Raw genomic sequence first — 16,871 nt, 5'->3', positions numbered from 1 at the left:
GAAAAAACCCTTGATTGAATTGAAGATGAATATGAAAGCTTGAATATTGAATCTCCAAAGTAGCAATAGAAAATAAATTAGGGCATAAACTAGACAGAAAACTAAAGAGGAAAAATAGCGTGATATTAAAAAATGAGTAATAGATGTCCTCCCCTAATTAGAAAACCTCTAATATGTAGTTATAACTCCTAAAACTAGTAGGGAACCAAATTACAAGTTAAGAAAACCAAATAAATCATTAAATGACCGAAATTATCAAAACGCGTGCATGTAAGAAGTTTCTGGCAGACTAGGCCAACTTTTGAAGCCCATATGTCTCAAAATACAACTCGCCTTGGGCCGTGCAACCTACCTTTGGAAAGATCTTCAGGCCTACTTTCCAATGTCACTGGAATCAACCCAATATCAGCATCAAGTAATAAGTTATTAGTAAAAGAGTGAACATGACTCGATTTTCACAATTCTATCAATGATTTCCAACTCCAATTTAGCTCCAATTTGCACTCAAATACATCCAAAATGATCCTTATCAATATAGCTTGCTTTCAATTGCTCCTAAGTACTCAAGCTTGCTTCCAATGTAGCCTTAAGCCATTTATGTTCTCGATACCTGAAATTCATCAAAGAATACTAAAAATGCACAAGAGGAGTAATACTTCGCAAATTAAGTCATATCATGCAATTATGAACTACAGTGCACCTAGAATTCAACCTAAATGCAACTAAAACGTATATAAAAATACGACACATCAAACTCCCCCAAGCTAAACTATTGCTTGTCCTCAAGCAATTTGACATAGACATTGAAAAAGAAAGAAAACCTACACTGTGGGACTATGATAGGGCCAATCACACAATCGAGAACACGAGAGATAAATATACTACACGAACCAAGCATCAAAACGATCTCAAGCAAAGCTACATAGCACGTCATTTAATGAAATTAACTCTCCTAGCATACCACATACTGTCTCCCCCAAGCTAGACTCAACCAAACCTGAGAGACCTCACTTTAGTCATGTGCACTCATACTCTCATGTGTTTATGGCATAATCAATGTCACTCAACCTAAACCATGTCGACTCAAATGAAGTATTTACTCTTTAACTTTGACTATCGACTCACTTTCCACTCGAAATCATAACGCAAAAAGATCATGAGGACTTTCAAGGGTTGTAATGGGGCTGAGGTTATGGGTAGGAGTATATTTGAAAATGTGGTGTTAAAAGCCAACTAGTGGAGAAAAAACATTTAACATCTATGGCCATTAGATGCAAACGTCACAAAAACTTCTACTAGAAGTTCAACATCACATTCCATTAAATCAACATAGTACCCATCTTTATCAACTCCAACCAATTTCATTGACCTTTTATTCGATCCTTTCATTTTTTTTTTATTTTTTCAGAATTATTTTTCACAACTTCTTCATAATTCTTTTCATTTTGCACTTTCATAATATTTCAAACAACTTTCTTTCAACATAATTCCTTCCAATAATTACCACAAAACCACAAACACAAGCTCAAAACATAAACTTTAAGGCTTAGGTAGAGAAATCATAAAAGGCTTAAGGCTTGTAATGTAGGTATTAGTTCATAACAAAGTTAGGAAAGGCTCAGCGGGGCTAGAGAAAGGATAATATATATGAAAAGAAATATCTCTGGAAGTTCTAAACACTGAAAAGAACGCATCAATCATATCCAAATGCTAAAGTCAAGTGTCAAAGAGTACCAAGTCAAAGTCAAGATCCATGCAACAAATGAGGAACTAATCTCACATGAAAGAATATAACCGACACAAATTTGTCAGTTTATAGGCACAAAAGCTCACGTGGGTTAAGATGTCTAAACAACAAGGTTAAATCAAGCCAAAGAGAGATCAACCAATCTTACCACAAGCAATAATCAATTGCGATACAATCATGCTACGAAGAATCATGAATGAGATGAATTATGCTTAAGACTGTAGTAAGGATATCAACAAGGTTCTCAAATAGTGCTAGCAATAGTCCCATAGATGCAACTAAGACGAGATGAAATCTAATATGCTGATGCGACTAAGAAAGCAGTCCAATTTTTTTGGTTACACGTAAATTCTCACTCTTAAGGAGCAGTATAAACCGTGTAATAACCTAAGAAAGCAATAAAAACTACACTAGAAAGCAGTAGATGATATAATATTCCTCCCCCAAGCTAAAATTTGCAGTTTCCTCACTGCAAGAAATGAGATTAGAGAAGGAATGTAAGCAAACCGCATCGATCATCACAACAACGAATATTCCCACAAACACACCAAACCACCACTATTGCTGCACACAAATGCCAACAATGCAAGAATGAAATCAAGGTTGCATAAAAATCATACAAGTATAGCAATACAAAAAAAATCCCAAGCAAAAGTTGAAAGAAACAAGAGCATCAACGAGATGGAATAATGAGGCTTACTGCTACCCAATTTAATGGGAAAAAAGGGTCGAATAAGGTCATAATGTATATCACAATGCTTCATGGTTAAACCAACTTGAATCAATTTGTAGCCGACTTGCGCGGATCCTATACAACCATGGATTAAAAAAAAATAAAAAAGAAATTAGGTGAAAGAAAGTTAAAAATAAAAAAACTAACTAAAAAGGAAAAGAAAAAGAAAAAGAATGAATAGAAAAAATCAGAAAATAGAAAGAAAAGAAAGAAAAGATGGAAAACGGAGAGGGAAGAACAGGGGAGAGTTGGGTTGGGTGTATGTGCTAGGAAGGAGGAGAGCGGCAGAATGCGGTGGTCGGCAGGTGCAGATGTGGCGGTGGAACGGTGGTCGTGCGCGACTGAAGGTGTGTAGGAGTGGGAGGGAAGTGATGTGGTGAGTAGTGGGGGGGAGCATGTCGCGCAGGGGAGGAGAGAAGGTGGGAGGAGGAGGGCTGGGGCGGCTGCGCGCTGGCGACGGTGGTCTGCTGGGTTGTTGCAGGTGAGGTGGTGTGAAACTGGCGGTGAAACGGAGAAAAACAAAGAAAATAAGGAAGGGGGATGGTGACGGTGGAACGATGGTGGTGCGCCGACACGGTGCGCTAGGTTGATCGGAGGCAAACTGAGATGGAGGTGGAATCCGGTGATGGTGGCGCTGAAGGTTCAGGGGAGTCGCAGATAGGAGTGAGAGTATGACAGTGATGCATTGTTGATGACGATGGCATGGAGAATTATCAATCTTTGAAATCGCGGGTTGCGTTTCATGCCGCATGTCGCGGTTTTTGCCGTGAGTTGTGATATACTCTCGGTGTTTCTACCGTAAGATGAACCATTTTTACCGCGAGTCGTGTTTTTTGAGATCTTCTTCGAACTTTATTTTCTACGAACATTTTTTTTTCTTTTTTTTATAATCCTACAAACACACCAAAAACATATAAAAATATTAATGCAAATAACAACCCATAAAAGGAAATATCAAAGAAAATGAAAAGAAAAATATGTGTAAATTCGGGTTGCCTCCCGAAAAGCGCTAGTTTAAAGTCAATGAGCTCGACTCCTTCAAGATCATGTGGCATTTAGTGAAATAGATACCGTATCACCTTTGAAGCTCCATTTGGGTGAGTTAACATCTCTACCCTCCTTAGGTGACGTATTTTCCCATCTGTCAGCAACATCGATGCGATAACAAGTATCTCCCAAACAAGGAACAAGTATAGCTTTATGGAGTTCAAACTCCAACTACAACTTACCATGCTTCACATCAATCAAAGCTCCAGTAGTAGTAAGACATGGTCTACCTAGGATAATGAGAGTGTACACATATTTCGGCATCTCCATAACAAAGAAATCACATGGGATGGTTAACTTGCCAACTTGGAGGGGTACATCCTCTAAAATACCCAAAGGATATTGTACAGATCGGTCTGCTAGTTGCAGGGAGACATGAGTAAGGCGAAGATCACCAAAATTGAGCTTTTTGAAGATAGCATTAGGCATGAGACTTATGCTGGCTCCAAGATCATAAAGTGTCCTTTGAATAGTTACATCTCCAATCGAACATGGAATAGTGAAGGTTCCAAGATCATTAAGCTTTGGAGGGAGCGTATTAAGAAGGATGGCACTACACTCCTCGAAAAGCTCCACTATAGTAGCTTCATAAATCTTCTTCTTCTTAGACAAAAGTTGCTTCAAAGGACTTAGCATAGGCAGGGATTTCGCAAATGGCGTCGAGGAACGGGATTTTAAGATGAACATCTTTCAATAACTCAAGAAACTTCCCGTACTTGTTCTCTATTCTAGCCTTTGCCAATCGATGAGGGAAAGGAGCCGGCTCTACATAAACTCTAGCAGGATTTGATGGAGATTTCTCAACCTCTTTACTAATGCCGTCTTTATCAACCTTCGATGATGTCACAATAGGCTTCATTGGTTCCTCTAAAGTCTTTTCACACCTCAAAGTGATTGCACTTACATTGTGATGATTCTTAGGATTTTGTTCTATCTGCCTTGGAAATTGGGGAGGTGCCTTCTGAAGTTGGATGAGCTACCTGTTGAGTCACATGTGACATTTGTTGGGCTAGCTGTGTAGTCTGGGTGTCAACTATCTTGTTGTGAGCATAAACCTTATCAAACTTCTTATTCATTTCCTCAAAGATTACTAAGAGTCTTTCTAGCAAGGAATCGGTGTATGACTTTTGAGGAGGTTGTTGAGAGGGTGGACCTTGTTGTCTCTGCTGAAACCCAGGAGGGTTGGAATTGCGTGGTGCTTGAGGTTGATTGTTGCTCCAAGAGAAGTTCTCGTGATTCCTCCAACCAGGATTGAAAGTATTCGAGTAAGGATCATTTCTAGGTCTAAAATCACCATACACAACATTGACTTGCTCTTGTTCCACAATACTCATATCAGGAGATATGGAATTTGCATTATTCCCTTGGAAATCATTGATCTCAGTATTAGCCCCAACTGATATACTCTTGATTTGTTGAGACAAAGCATCAACTTTACTAGAGAGTGAAGTTATCGCATCGACCTCATACTTGCCGCCCTTCTTAGATGTAGATCATTTACTATACTAATGGTAGCTATTGGCGGCCATCTCCTCGAGCAATGCCTTGGCTTGAGCAGCTGTCTTACCCATGAGAGCACCTCTGGCTGCAGCATCAATAGAAATTCGAACCTCATGAGCCAACCGATTATAGAATGTCTGGATAAGGAGCCATGTTGGGATAATCTCATGATGAGGACATTGCCTTTCTAAATCTTTATACCTTTCCCAAGCTTCATAGAGTGATTCACCATCCAATTGAGTAAAGGATGTGATGGCATTACGCAGCTTGGCAGTCTTTCTTGGAGGAAAGAACTTTTGACAAAAAGTAGTGGCTCATTCATTCCAATTTGTGAACTTGTTCGCTTCATGAATTTTCAACCATTCTTTTGCTTTGTCTCGCAAGGAGTAAGGGAACAACCGGAGGCGAAGAGCTTCATCAGAAGCCCCATTAATCTTCATGGTATCACATTTCTCAAGAAAAGAATTGATATGTTCATTGGGATTCTCCATAGGGTTGTCACTAAACTTGTAATATCCCGAAAATTTAAACTTTTTAAATTAAATAATAATAATAATTAGTGGCTAAATTTTTCCTTTAATCATAAGTTGAGATCAATTTTTTTTTATTTTATGTCCAAGTAATGATAATATATATTACGTATGGCTAGAGTTGCTAATAATAACCAATTAATTACTACACAAAATTGTTGGTAAGTAAAAAGGAAAAGAAAAGACAAAAGAAAGGAAAGGAAAAATAAATAAAAGAAAAAGAAAAATAAAAATAACGAAACAATGAAACAGTAACATGGTTCTTCTCCATGGCTCCATTTCAGTTTTTTTTCACAAAAACCCACCCATGAATTTCTAAATCAAAATGGGTTCTTGAACACAACCAAACTTATTTGCAAATAAAATTCATTAATCAAACCAAATCACTCAATCACCCATTCTAAAATCAAAATGAGTTTCTTGCACTCAATCAACATCATCTTCAAATATATATTCATACTCAACTCAAATCACCCAATAACCCATTTTTGTAATTCAATTCCATCAATTCATTTGGGCAGAAATTGAAACTCAACCATGGCTATAAATAGTCATGTTCATCTCCTCAAACCATTCACTCAAACCACTTGAGTTTTTGTCGGAAAACCGCTGATGTGTTTTAAAATATACCGCAAGTGCACGGTGTCTGTTTGGCAGAAACTGGCAAATACGGGTCGATCCACAGGGAGAGGAGTTCTACAGATTTATGTTCAATTATCTAACTACTTCCAGAGAGGAAAAATAATTGAGGAATTAATAACTAAACTAGAATAAACTAGAACGCAGAAAAATGGGAATTTATCAAATAATTAAAGGCCTAGGGCAATTGATCGGTCCACCATGCTTATACCAGTTTAATCAATATAATAAAGTTCAACAACACTTGGATTGAGGTTCAAATAAATGGAATATTTCGTTAATCCTTGGTCAGGCATTAACAACTCCTAGATTAACATATGCCAGTACGGTCGCTCAACATAATCAAATCTACCTATTGTAATAAGCCTTTAATGAATACGATCTTTCGATTCTAATTCTTATTAGCTAAACATAAGTCATGATATTGCGCAATTACATAAATTAAACAAGTATAACAAATCAACAGGAATTATTCTAATTCAACCCAATTATTGAAGAACATCAAACCACAATCAAACAGGTATAAACATGGCTTCCCTCTCTAAACCCTAGAAATAGACTACTCACTCATTATAATAAAGAACTCAATAAACATGATCAAAGTAAAAGAATTCATTAAATTAAAGAAAGTAAAGAAGAATACCGAATGATTGAAGAACAATGAAAAAGGAAATCGACGATCTATATAATCTTCCAATGTAAAAGTTCAGCAAAACTAGAGAGAATAAACTAAGTGTTTTGGCCCTAAAAACGTAGAAAAATAAGATGGTCCTTTCGGAAATATAAAAAAACCTATTTATACTTCTTACAAAACCGGCTAAAAAAACCGAAAAAACGCGTCCCGAGAAACCGCCCGGTCAGGCGACGGTCATTCAACTTCTACGACAAAAAAGCAAATCCGCCCGGTCAGGCGCGCAAGCGATTTTGGATCTTTTCTCGCCCGGTTGACCGGGCTAACATTCCTTGCATTTTGGTGAAAAATTGATTTCGCCCGGTCGGGAAAACCGCCCGGTCGACTGGGCGGAGAAACAGTGATTTTGCGTCAACTTGTGAAGGCTGTATCTCTCAAACCAGATGTCGGATTGGGGCGTGTGACCTATCATTGAAAAGCACTTGAAATCTAGTTTCCAACCCAACTGGAATTTCTTAATTATCAATTGTATATCAAAAGTTATGGCCAAAATAGTGAACAGGTGTCAGTTTTGACACTTCTTTCACCAACTCTTTGCTTCATTCTAACTCGAAATTGTCCCGAAATGATGCATTGTGATCCTTGTGCAAGATATCTTCATCTTCAATGATTAATAGGCTTGATCTTAGGTAATCATAATCAATTTGCATCAAAGTAACCTGAAAATGATCAAAACACCCAAACGGGGAGTAGTAGAGCACAACTTACGTAATTCATTCCATTATACACCTAAATGCTCTAAAAGGAGTTCTAAATGCAATCAAAATGCATCTAAAAACTATATATAAATGTGACATATCAACCGCTCAAATTCCTCTGTTTTTCGCAATTCTCTCTCTCTCTACCCCTCTGTTTTTGTTCAGCCACCGCATCACCAATACCCTCCGCCGACGACCCCCTGTACCTCACCCACCGCGGCGCCGACCCAGCCCGTATACCCTTCTCCGTAGCCCGTATCACCTCTCCCTCGTCCTCATCTCTCTCTCGCTCAGCTCCTCTCTGCTCTCGCCCAGTTATTTCTCTCTCCTCTGCTTGCTGCGCGCACCGCCAAACCACCGCTACAGCACCGACGAACCCAAACCCAGCTTCGCCAGATTTCTGCGCCTCCCGCCGCTGCCGTCGGAGCCTCGACCTCACTCTCCTGCTCTCTTGTCGAGTCTGCTAAGTTGAAGCAGAGGTATAGTTATAAGTCTTAGTTTTAAATTGGTACTTGAAACCCAAAATATACCTTTATAAATCACTCTTATTGTTGGGCTTAGTGTTTTGGCTAATGTAATTAAATCAGCAAATGAAATGGACTAAGTGAGGCAGTTAACTCTCTAATTAACTTGGATATTAAGATATTGTGGTTTAGTTAAAATATAATAAAACTCACTATAAAGTATAACCCTTGTAATTTAATTATTATGAACTTAACTATGACTAACGACTAAATAAAGATTATTTGTCTCATAATACTTAATAGTGTATTTCATATAATTGTAATATATCAACTAAAGAGTAATATTAATTGAGTATAATTTAGTTGTTAAATTTATATATAATAAAGTAGCAGACACTTATGTATATAATTAAAGTGTTATATTATGAGGTCCATAGTTACAAGTTATTAAGCCCGATTCATGAACCATAAGATTAATGACCATAAGTTTCAAATTAAAGGTTAACAAAACATAACGTTTTGAAATTCATAAAATATGAAAAGGTTATAATAGGACTTTCATATTCAGAAGTCGTGAATTATAGACGCTAAGTTGTTAAGTGGAAAGGGCGACTACGACCTTTTATCAACTACCAAAGACGTTAATATATAAAACTCCTAAATACCTCCTAAAATGGAAACATGATGGAAATGGATCAATAAACTCAGAATTCCGAATAAAATATTAATAAGTCTTCATTAATTCCTGAATTTATTATTAGATTAAAAAGGAAGAGATATTACAAGTTTTCCCCTACGATCAAGGTTGTTAAGCAGGATTCCAGGTAACGTCTACTGCTAACACCCGCACTCCCCTTCCAACTACGTTTTGTGGTGATTTTATATAATGTTTATGCTATGTTTTATATGGTGTGCGGGATAAAAAATGTGTGACTATGTAACGTCTACTGCTAACACCCGCACTCCCCTTCCAACTACGTTTTATGGTGCTTTTATATAATGTTTATGCTACGTTTTATATGGTGTGCGGGATATAAAATGTGTGATTATGTAACGTCTACTGCTAACACCCGCACTCCCCTTCCAACTACGTTTTATGGTGCTTTTATATAATGTTTATGCTATGTTTTATATGGTGTGCAGGATATAAAATGTGTGGCTATGTAACGTCTACTTCTAACACCCGCACTCCCCTTCCAACTACGTTTTATGGTGCTTTTATATAATGTTTATGCTATGTTTTATATGGTGTGCGGGATATAAAATGTGTGACTATGTAACGTCTACTGCTAACACCCGCACTCCCCTTCTAACTACGTTTTATGGTGATTTTATATAATGTTTATGCTATGTTTTATATGGTGTGCGGGATATGAAATGTTCTGTAAACGATTTGATGACGTTATGAAATGACTATATAATGATTTCTGAAAACTAATCGAAAGAAACGAAACATGATAAATGAAAGTGAAAGATGGTGAATGGCAGTACTATGTTCTCTGGGCCGTGCACGTGTCATTCTGTTATGTGGCGGTAACGCCACCTTCTGATGGGGGACAACGTCCTCGGTGGCACCCGCATTATGGCATTATATGCCACCTTCTGATGGGGGACAACGTCCTCGGTGGCACCCGCATTATGGCATTATATGCCACCTTCTGATGGGGGACAACGTCCTCGGTGGCTTTGCCTGACATTATATGCCACCTTCTGATGGGGGATGAATATCCTCGGTGGCTATGCCTTCTCTGTACTTGCCAAGTAACCAAAGGAAGTTTTCTGATAATGAAATGTGATAATGGAGATAATATGAACGAAAATGACTTTTAAATTCTTGATTCGAAGTGTATGTTTATGAAATGATTTTACTATATTCTCTTCTCCCTGTTTGCAAATAAAATGAATTGAAATGAATTTACGATGCTAGAGTAGTATGTTACTGAGCCTCGGCTCATGACGTTTTGTTTTTTTTCTGTTTTAGGTATCCATACGAAGATGGGATGACGTAGCAGTGAGGATTAAATTTCTTTAATTCATGCGACTATGACGGTCATGAAATCCAAGTTTATGATCACTAGATTACGTAGCATCAGCTATGCTTAAGCTATCTATATATATTTATAGAATTATTATAATTATTATAAAGGTTTAGTTATATGAAAGAATCACTACTACAAAAAAGGCCTAGGAAACCGGTTGAAAATGGCCTAGGAAACCGGACTATAACACATCTCCATCTCACAGGTGTCCTAGGCTAAGAGACCGGTTATAATGCCTGGTTTCCTTGTTTATTTAGGAGACCAGTTGACAGGTAAAACCAGTCTCTTAGATAAGTATATACTACCTCCGTTTCAAAATAAGTGCAACATTTGCATAGTGTTTACTATTCACAGTTTAAACTTTAATTAGCTTTGGTGATTTACATTTTAGGAAAAACATAGTCATGTGGGATCTTGTTAGATTCGTCCGGATGTGAATTTTTTTAATATCAACTTTTTATAATTTTTACTTATTGATAATTGAAGATATTAATGGTTAAAATAATGCATTGGCAAACGTGTAAACAAGAAATGTTGCACTTATTTAGAAACAGAGGAAGTATATAATATATAAAGAGGTTAGGAGACCATTTAACATTAAAAACCGGTCTCCTTGCCTTACCCTTTGAAACCATTTATTGACCACAACCGGTTTCTTAGGTTTAGTAAAATATTACAATACATACATTATCCTGTATTTGCGGCTCTTCGTATATACGCTTTTTTTCTTCTAATAAAACAATTTATTTTTTATTTTATTTTTTTGTCAGGTTTGTATAACAATTTATCAATAGCCACAACAATATTATTAAATATAAATTCTTGCTCGCTTTATTCATCATATCAAAAAAATATTTGCTACATTTAATTTATATACAAAATCAATTTTATTCAAAATATCAATTTCTTCTAATAATGTCTTAAAATAAAATTTCTATAATATAATGCTAGCTACTAAAACTAAAATTCTAAAATAATTAAATAATACTCCCTCCGTCCCTTAATAGAGTGCCCATTTCTTTTTTGGACACTATTTAAAGGTAAAGAAAGCCCTCAAAAAATATTTCTAATATATAAGAAAAAACATAGTCATGTGGGGTCTTGTTTGATTCGTCTCATTACGTACATTAAGAAAATCAAACTTTTATAATTTTTACTAATATGAAATTAAAGATATTAACGATACAAAACGTGCATTGGCAAACGTGCATTGGAAAAATGGGCACTCTATTAAGGGACGGAGGGAGTATATACAATTCAAACTTGACCGTCGTCTTCAATCTCCATCGTCTTGTGTTTGATTGTTTAAATAATTTAGCGTAGCCAGCTAGGATCATCCTCTGACCACAATACACTCTCCATGTTCTCCTGATTTCAGTGCTTTTGGTTCTCCTAATCGTTGATCATGCATCAATGGAGTTCGCAGCTCATCTCCAACATCATCAGTAGCTTCTGCATCCCTTGATCTCACTAAGACACTATCAATATCCAGTTCATCATTCAAGTCAGCCTCAAGAGCAAAATCTCTTCGAGGTGTGAATTATCTTCAGCCTAGAGAAACATGACAGGGCCATGGCTTGCTTCGTGACTGAAAAGGTAGCAGATATGATGGCCTGACTGGCAATAACAGCAGCGAGTGTAACAATCACAAAGACTGGCCAGAAAAGTCCTTCTACATGGCAAGAAACAATGGAAGTGTCAGCAAAAAGCCCATATGATCCAAGAAGATAGTGTAGTAACTTCATCAATTTCAAGGGTTACCTGGTACGTTGCTTGGCCCATGTAAGCTAACACAAGGCAGGGGAAAACAACACAAGTGAATTCCATCTGCAGTCATCATATATTAAAGATAAGCAGTAGTAGTAATAGAAATTCGGAAGAGTTTCACTCCATGCAACTGAGAAAGACCTGCCTGAATGAATCATACAGAGAAGTGACCTAGATCAGCAAATATTGCTTCAGCTCCTACGATCACACAGCTCGAACAAATTACAATGTTAACATAGGTAAGTTAACATAACGTCATAAACTTTTTGAAAAGTAATTCAGCATTCTGAAAAAGAAACGGCATTTCTTTAGGCTTTCAAACACAACTTGTTAGAAATTTTTCTCTGAATTAAAACAACTTAATCTGGTTAAGAAAGAACCAAGGGGATTACTTGCAGCAGGCAAAACAATAGGAAATGTATCATACTAATTATGCAGCAGTGATCAATTGAAGGAATGATGGTACAAAGAACGACAACAATTTGACTTATTAAAGAAGTCAAGTAGAAATGATATCTGTTGCTAACTTCATGGCAATCACAACCAAAAATACTATTTAAATTACCTGTGATGCACAAAACACAGCCACCAAGACCTGACCATGCTTGGATACCATTCTTCCTAAAGAAAAGGTAGATATAAGATGGATTGAGGGCCCTTAATACTGTAACATCATATCTGTTTTTGACTATACCGCCAGTTCTCAAGGCACCTCGAGTCAAGAACACCAACATTCAGTCCTTTCTCTGAAATTTCTTTCCTTTCTCTAAATAACTTGGTAAGTGTGACATGTACCTGATAGCTCATCCTCTTTACAGATCCTTCTATCTGACCCCGCCATTGTTGGCAACCTACACCTACATATTTAGGCAAGGCATCATCGGAATTTCTAGTGATCGCATGATGGAAATCGCATATGACAAGTTCGATTTATCAGACATCAAGATATCTCGCAACTTCGTACCTTGACGAGTATGAGGAGCAAAGGTGGTCTCTGGAGAAATGTTGCATTTCTGATCCTTAGAAATACGACTAGTCCTACTGAATGCTTCCATAGATCATAAATGTATGTACGAGTCACAATGCATCTAACATGTAAAAGTATTAATCAGCTATGTCCAGTAGATAACCAATCCCTATTTCTACAGGCTTTCAAATCCGTAAGAAGCTCAAGTCTCAGCTTCCAACTGCCCTCTGCAAAAGCAAAATCAGTAAACTTAGGAGTAGAAGTAACAATCTATGTTTGATTAAATGGTAATTTTAAGACTGTAATTTAGAATTACATAAAAAAATATTAGTATAATATAGAAGAGTATAGCCAACACTAAACAATCATTAGTCCTTGGAATCAGCTATACTAAGCGAATTAAGTGGTAAGCACCTTTTCAAGAGTCACAGCATAAAGATGCTTTCAGCACATGTAAACCTTTAAGCCAAACCACAATTACAGTTCATCTATCAGCTAAGCCTCTACAGACATCCAGCTAAAAAACTGAAGCAACTTATGGCAGCGCTTAATTTTATAAAACAACTTGTCAACATTACCTCAACAACATACTCACCAGCCTTCTTTCATTACTCAACTGAAACCAAAATATATCCTCTCTCCTTTCCCAACACTCGAAGCCATAAAATCATCCGTGATTAGTGTAACAACAAGAGTGGAAATGTACAATTCTAAATTCCAAATCAGGAGCCAATACTCGATAGTACAATTACTCGAAACTTTCCTTGTTACTCATCTCAATCCCTTCATACATCTACAACAGTACAACACCACACAGAACCAAAATCTCGCCATGATATAACATTATAAATGCCAAAAATATTACATCTTTAAGATCATTGACCAAATCATAATTATATTACTAAAGACTAACAAAACGTTAAGTGGATTTGGTAATACCATACCTGAAAGTAAACATATCCCCCATAAATACAAATGCAAAGACAAAAACAAAGATGGCCCTAAAGCATAGAAAACGTGTGGTCCATTTTAAATGATAGTAATAATAGAAAGCAATTTATATTTTGAAAAATTAACAGTACGTTGTTGATTACAACTAGTACAAAATGACAAAGATCTCTCCGCCCCTAACCTCCCCTACTTCCTAAAATCCACAACAATTTGAAAGTGCTAGGGATTAATAAATATAAAATTAATAAATAAAGGTGAAGGCTAAAAGAAAAAGATAATCTGAAAAGTGTAGCTAAAAACTACTAACTCGCATATATCCTGCCATTTTTTCAGGAACAAAAAATAACGCCTAAATTTTCCAGTATAATATCATTGTTAGGATATCCTAACAGTAATTCAGCATCAACACTTTAACAATAAACAGCGAGAAAAGTGAAAACAGATTTATAGCTAGAGATCTGTTGGTCAGCTTGTTCGCGATTTGGAATCATATTGACATTGGCATACCTGCTTATAAGTGAATATAGTGCCAATGTCCCTCCTGCAGCCAATAATTGCCAATTATTTGTAGACATGTAATAACTATTGACAAAACAAACAAGTCAGAAAGAAAGTTGGAAAATCTCGTACCTTCACCATTGCCATTAGCTTTAAGCACTACAAATACATATTTCGCTAAGGGTACAAGAGTTATTGTATACAGTATAACAGACAATGCCACCAGAACATCGATTTCTGATGTTATAGGCACCTTGCTAAACACATCAGTGAAGACATATAGAGGGTTCGTACCCACATCACCATAGACCACACCAGGAGTTTGGAATGCCAAGGCGAGAGTGTGCCATGTAGAGAACTCCTGTACAATGGATTAAAATGTATTCAATAACACAACCAATAGATTTAAGTAGTTGCCAAAAGTTGCTCACTGGTAAACAAATCCCATATTAGGATTCATCAATCCATGTTTATAACTTCAAAAAAGAAGTGATACTGAATCAAAATTTATAGATCCTCCATTGCAAAATAACAGTTCCCAATTTAAGCTACTAATGGTCAAACATACTGACATATGGCTAGTGTTACCTAATGCGCTAAATCTACAAACTCCAATCAAAGAAATACAAATTAGCACATGAAAGTGGTATAATTTGGTCTGTAGAACAAAACTCAGTAGCAAATTGTATCCCTCTATCCATTCTTGTACAATGAACTAGGTAAGTCTTGAAATGAAACAAGGATCCAGTTCTAGATTAACTCAAAAACATGATTTAGGTCCAACTTAACCAAACTAACAAGGGCAATTAAACTTGTGCTTAAACAAACTAACAAGGGAAACAAAGAGGTGCGGGTGTACCTCTGCTCACAAGAGCAGCGAAGAACAGAGCAACGAACACAGAAGGCTAAGAAGGGTTTCGAAGCTTCGACGGCGACTGAGCACATACGTGGACGAAAACAACGCGGGGAGGTGGCGCCGAGCACTGCACCACATCAGCGGGTGAAGAGAGAGCAAAGCAGGGACGACGATACCGCAACCATCCACAAAAACCAACAACAGCAGTAGCACCAGGTGGCTACTCAACGACAGAAGAGAAGAAGCTCCGGCGAAAGAAGCGGCGAAAAGCATCAATAACAGCAGCGACGAAACAACAAAGCATCACGAAGGAGAGAGAGACGACGCTGCGCAGTACAACACCGGCGAGGAGAGGCGAGCCTCCGGTGACAAAAACAAAACTCCGGTGAGGGAGGCACAACAAGCGAAGGAGGGAGAATTGGTGGGGTTCCACAGTTTGAGTGTCGGTTTTGGGGTTGTGGTTTTCACGGGGAGAGAGAAAGGTTTAAGGGGGGGTGTTTTTGGTTTATAAAGGGTGGGTTGATTTGGGTTATACAAATATGAAATCTAACTTAAAGAATTAGTTCCCACTTTAGGTAAATTTTGTTCAATTTTTTAAAATTAGAACCCAAAATATATTTTATAATAAAATCATATTAATAAATAATATGAAAAATGATACATAATACTAGTAGTGGTGGTTTTTTTATTGTATTTGTTATTTCAAAAAGACAAAAAAATTAAAAGTAAATAAAATTATATATATAAATATACTACACAACTATACTAGTATTAGGTTGAAATATATTAAATTTACAAATTAAAATATTTTAAAGAAATCGGTTCTAGTTAGAAGTAGTGTATCTTACAACAACAACAATATATACATATCATAGTGTATTATGTTGAAAAAAAAATAAATTAAAAAAATAAAATATTTCAAGGAAACTGGTTTTACTTGAAAGCGGTCTCTTATTTCACAACAACTTTTTTACTTAGTCAAATAGTTAAACTTAAGAGACTGGTTTTAGATAATCAATGGTTTCCTATATTTAAGAAATGGGTTAGTAACCTCAACCGGTCTCCTATAGGTAGTCTCTTTGGCCATTTTTGTAGTAGTGAATGTTGCCTTGTACTTTCCTGTGTGGAGAGTACGGCAGTGACGCGCTGACTAAGCTAGGAAGGTCTTCCGTTGCTAATCTTTGTAATTAATTAACCTAATAGTGATGCTTAAAAGTCGGGGCGTTACAAAACTGATCTTGTTGAATGAAGTGGATTAGTTGGATTTTGATCTCAAAGTTATTGGCCTCTACAGCAGGCCTGGCAATGCTAGATGTAGATGTGACATCTGGCATATTATATTCTCGAAGAGGACGAGCCATTGGTTCTCTCCGAATATTTTCCTGCTCCTTTCTTGTTCATTCAGTGTTGAGTCTCCTAGCTGTGGCTTCTATCTCGGGATCAAACACCACATGATCTACAGATCGCGATTGCCTGCGCATTCGAAAACAACTAGTGAAGAAATGAACAAGAAACAAAGTAACAAGTGTAATATATTAAATCTATAATCAAAATAATTCTAATCCGTAGCTTCCCGGGTAACGACGCCAAAAACTTGTTAGGGTTTTATTTTTATACAACAAGTGTACGGTGTTGTAGCACATACGGGTCAAACTCAGGGAGGTGCAAGATTAACCACTACTCAATTTTAGATCACCAAATAGTTACACAATCCAGAAATGAGGAATAATTTATAAACTAAAGG

At 36.8% G+C, this 16,871-nt stretch overlaps 1 protein-coding gene and 1 non-coding gene across 2 annotated transcripts; one reads left to right on the top strand and one right to left on the bottom strand.

Annotated features, from left to right (window-relative positions):
* Window positions 1–3,698: 3,698 nt before the first annotated feature.
* On the bottom strand, window positions 3,699–12,696 carry LOC130591774 (uncharacterized). Its single transcript, XM_057395686.1, has 10 exons — window positions 12,651–12,696; window positions 12,421–12,476; window positions 11,997–12,000; window positions 11,850–11,915; window positions 11,655–11,760; window positions 11,434–11,566; window positions 5,072–5,320; window positions 4,508–5,005; window positions 4,213–4,401; window positions 3,699–4,130 (listed from the first exon to the last, which is right to left on the bottom strand). Exons 1-10 carry the CDS (start codon window positions 12,694–12,696, stop codon window positions 3,699–3,701), a joined length of 1,779 nt encoding a protein of 592 aa, XP_057251669.1.
* On the top strand, window positions 5,190–5,295 carry LOC125499191 (small nucleolar RNA R71). The gene has a single exon (XR_007275908.1). It is a non-coding gene; the product is annotated as a small nucleolar RNA R71 (small nucleolar RNA).
* Window positions 12,697–16,871: the final 4,175 nt, after the last annotated feature.

Source organism: Beta vulgaris, chromosome 6 (assembly GCF_026745355.1).
Source record: "Beta vulgaris subsp. vulgaris cultivar EL10 chromosome 6, EL10.2, whole genome shotgun sequence".
Classification (NCBI taxonomy): Eukaryota; Viridiplantae; Streptophyta; class Magnoliopsida; order Caryophyllales; family Amaranthaceae; genus Beta; species Beta vulgaris.
This window is presented reverse-complemented; position numbering and strand designations above follow the sequence as displayed.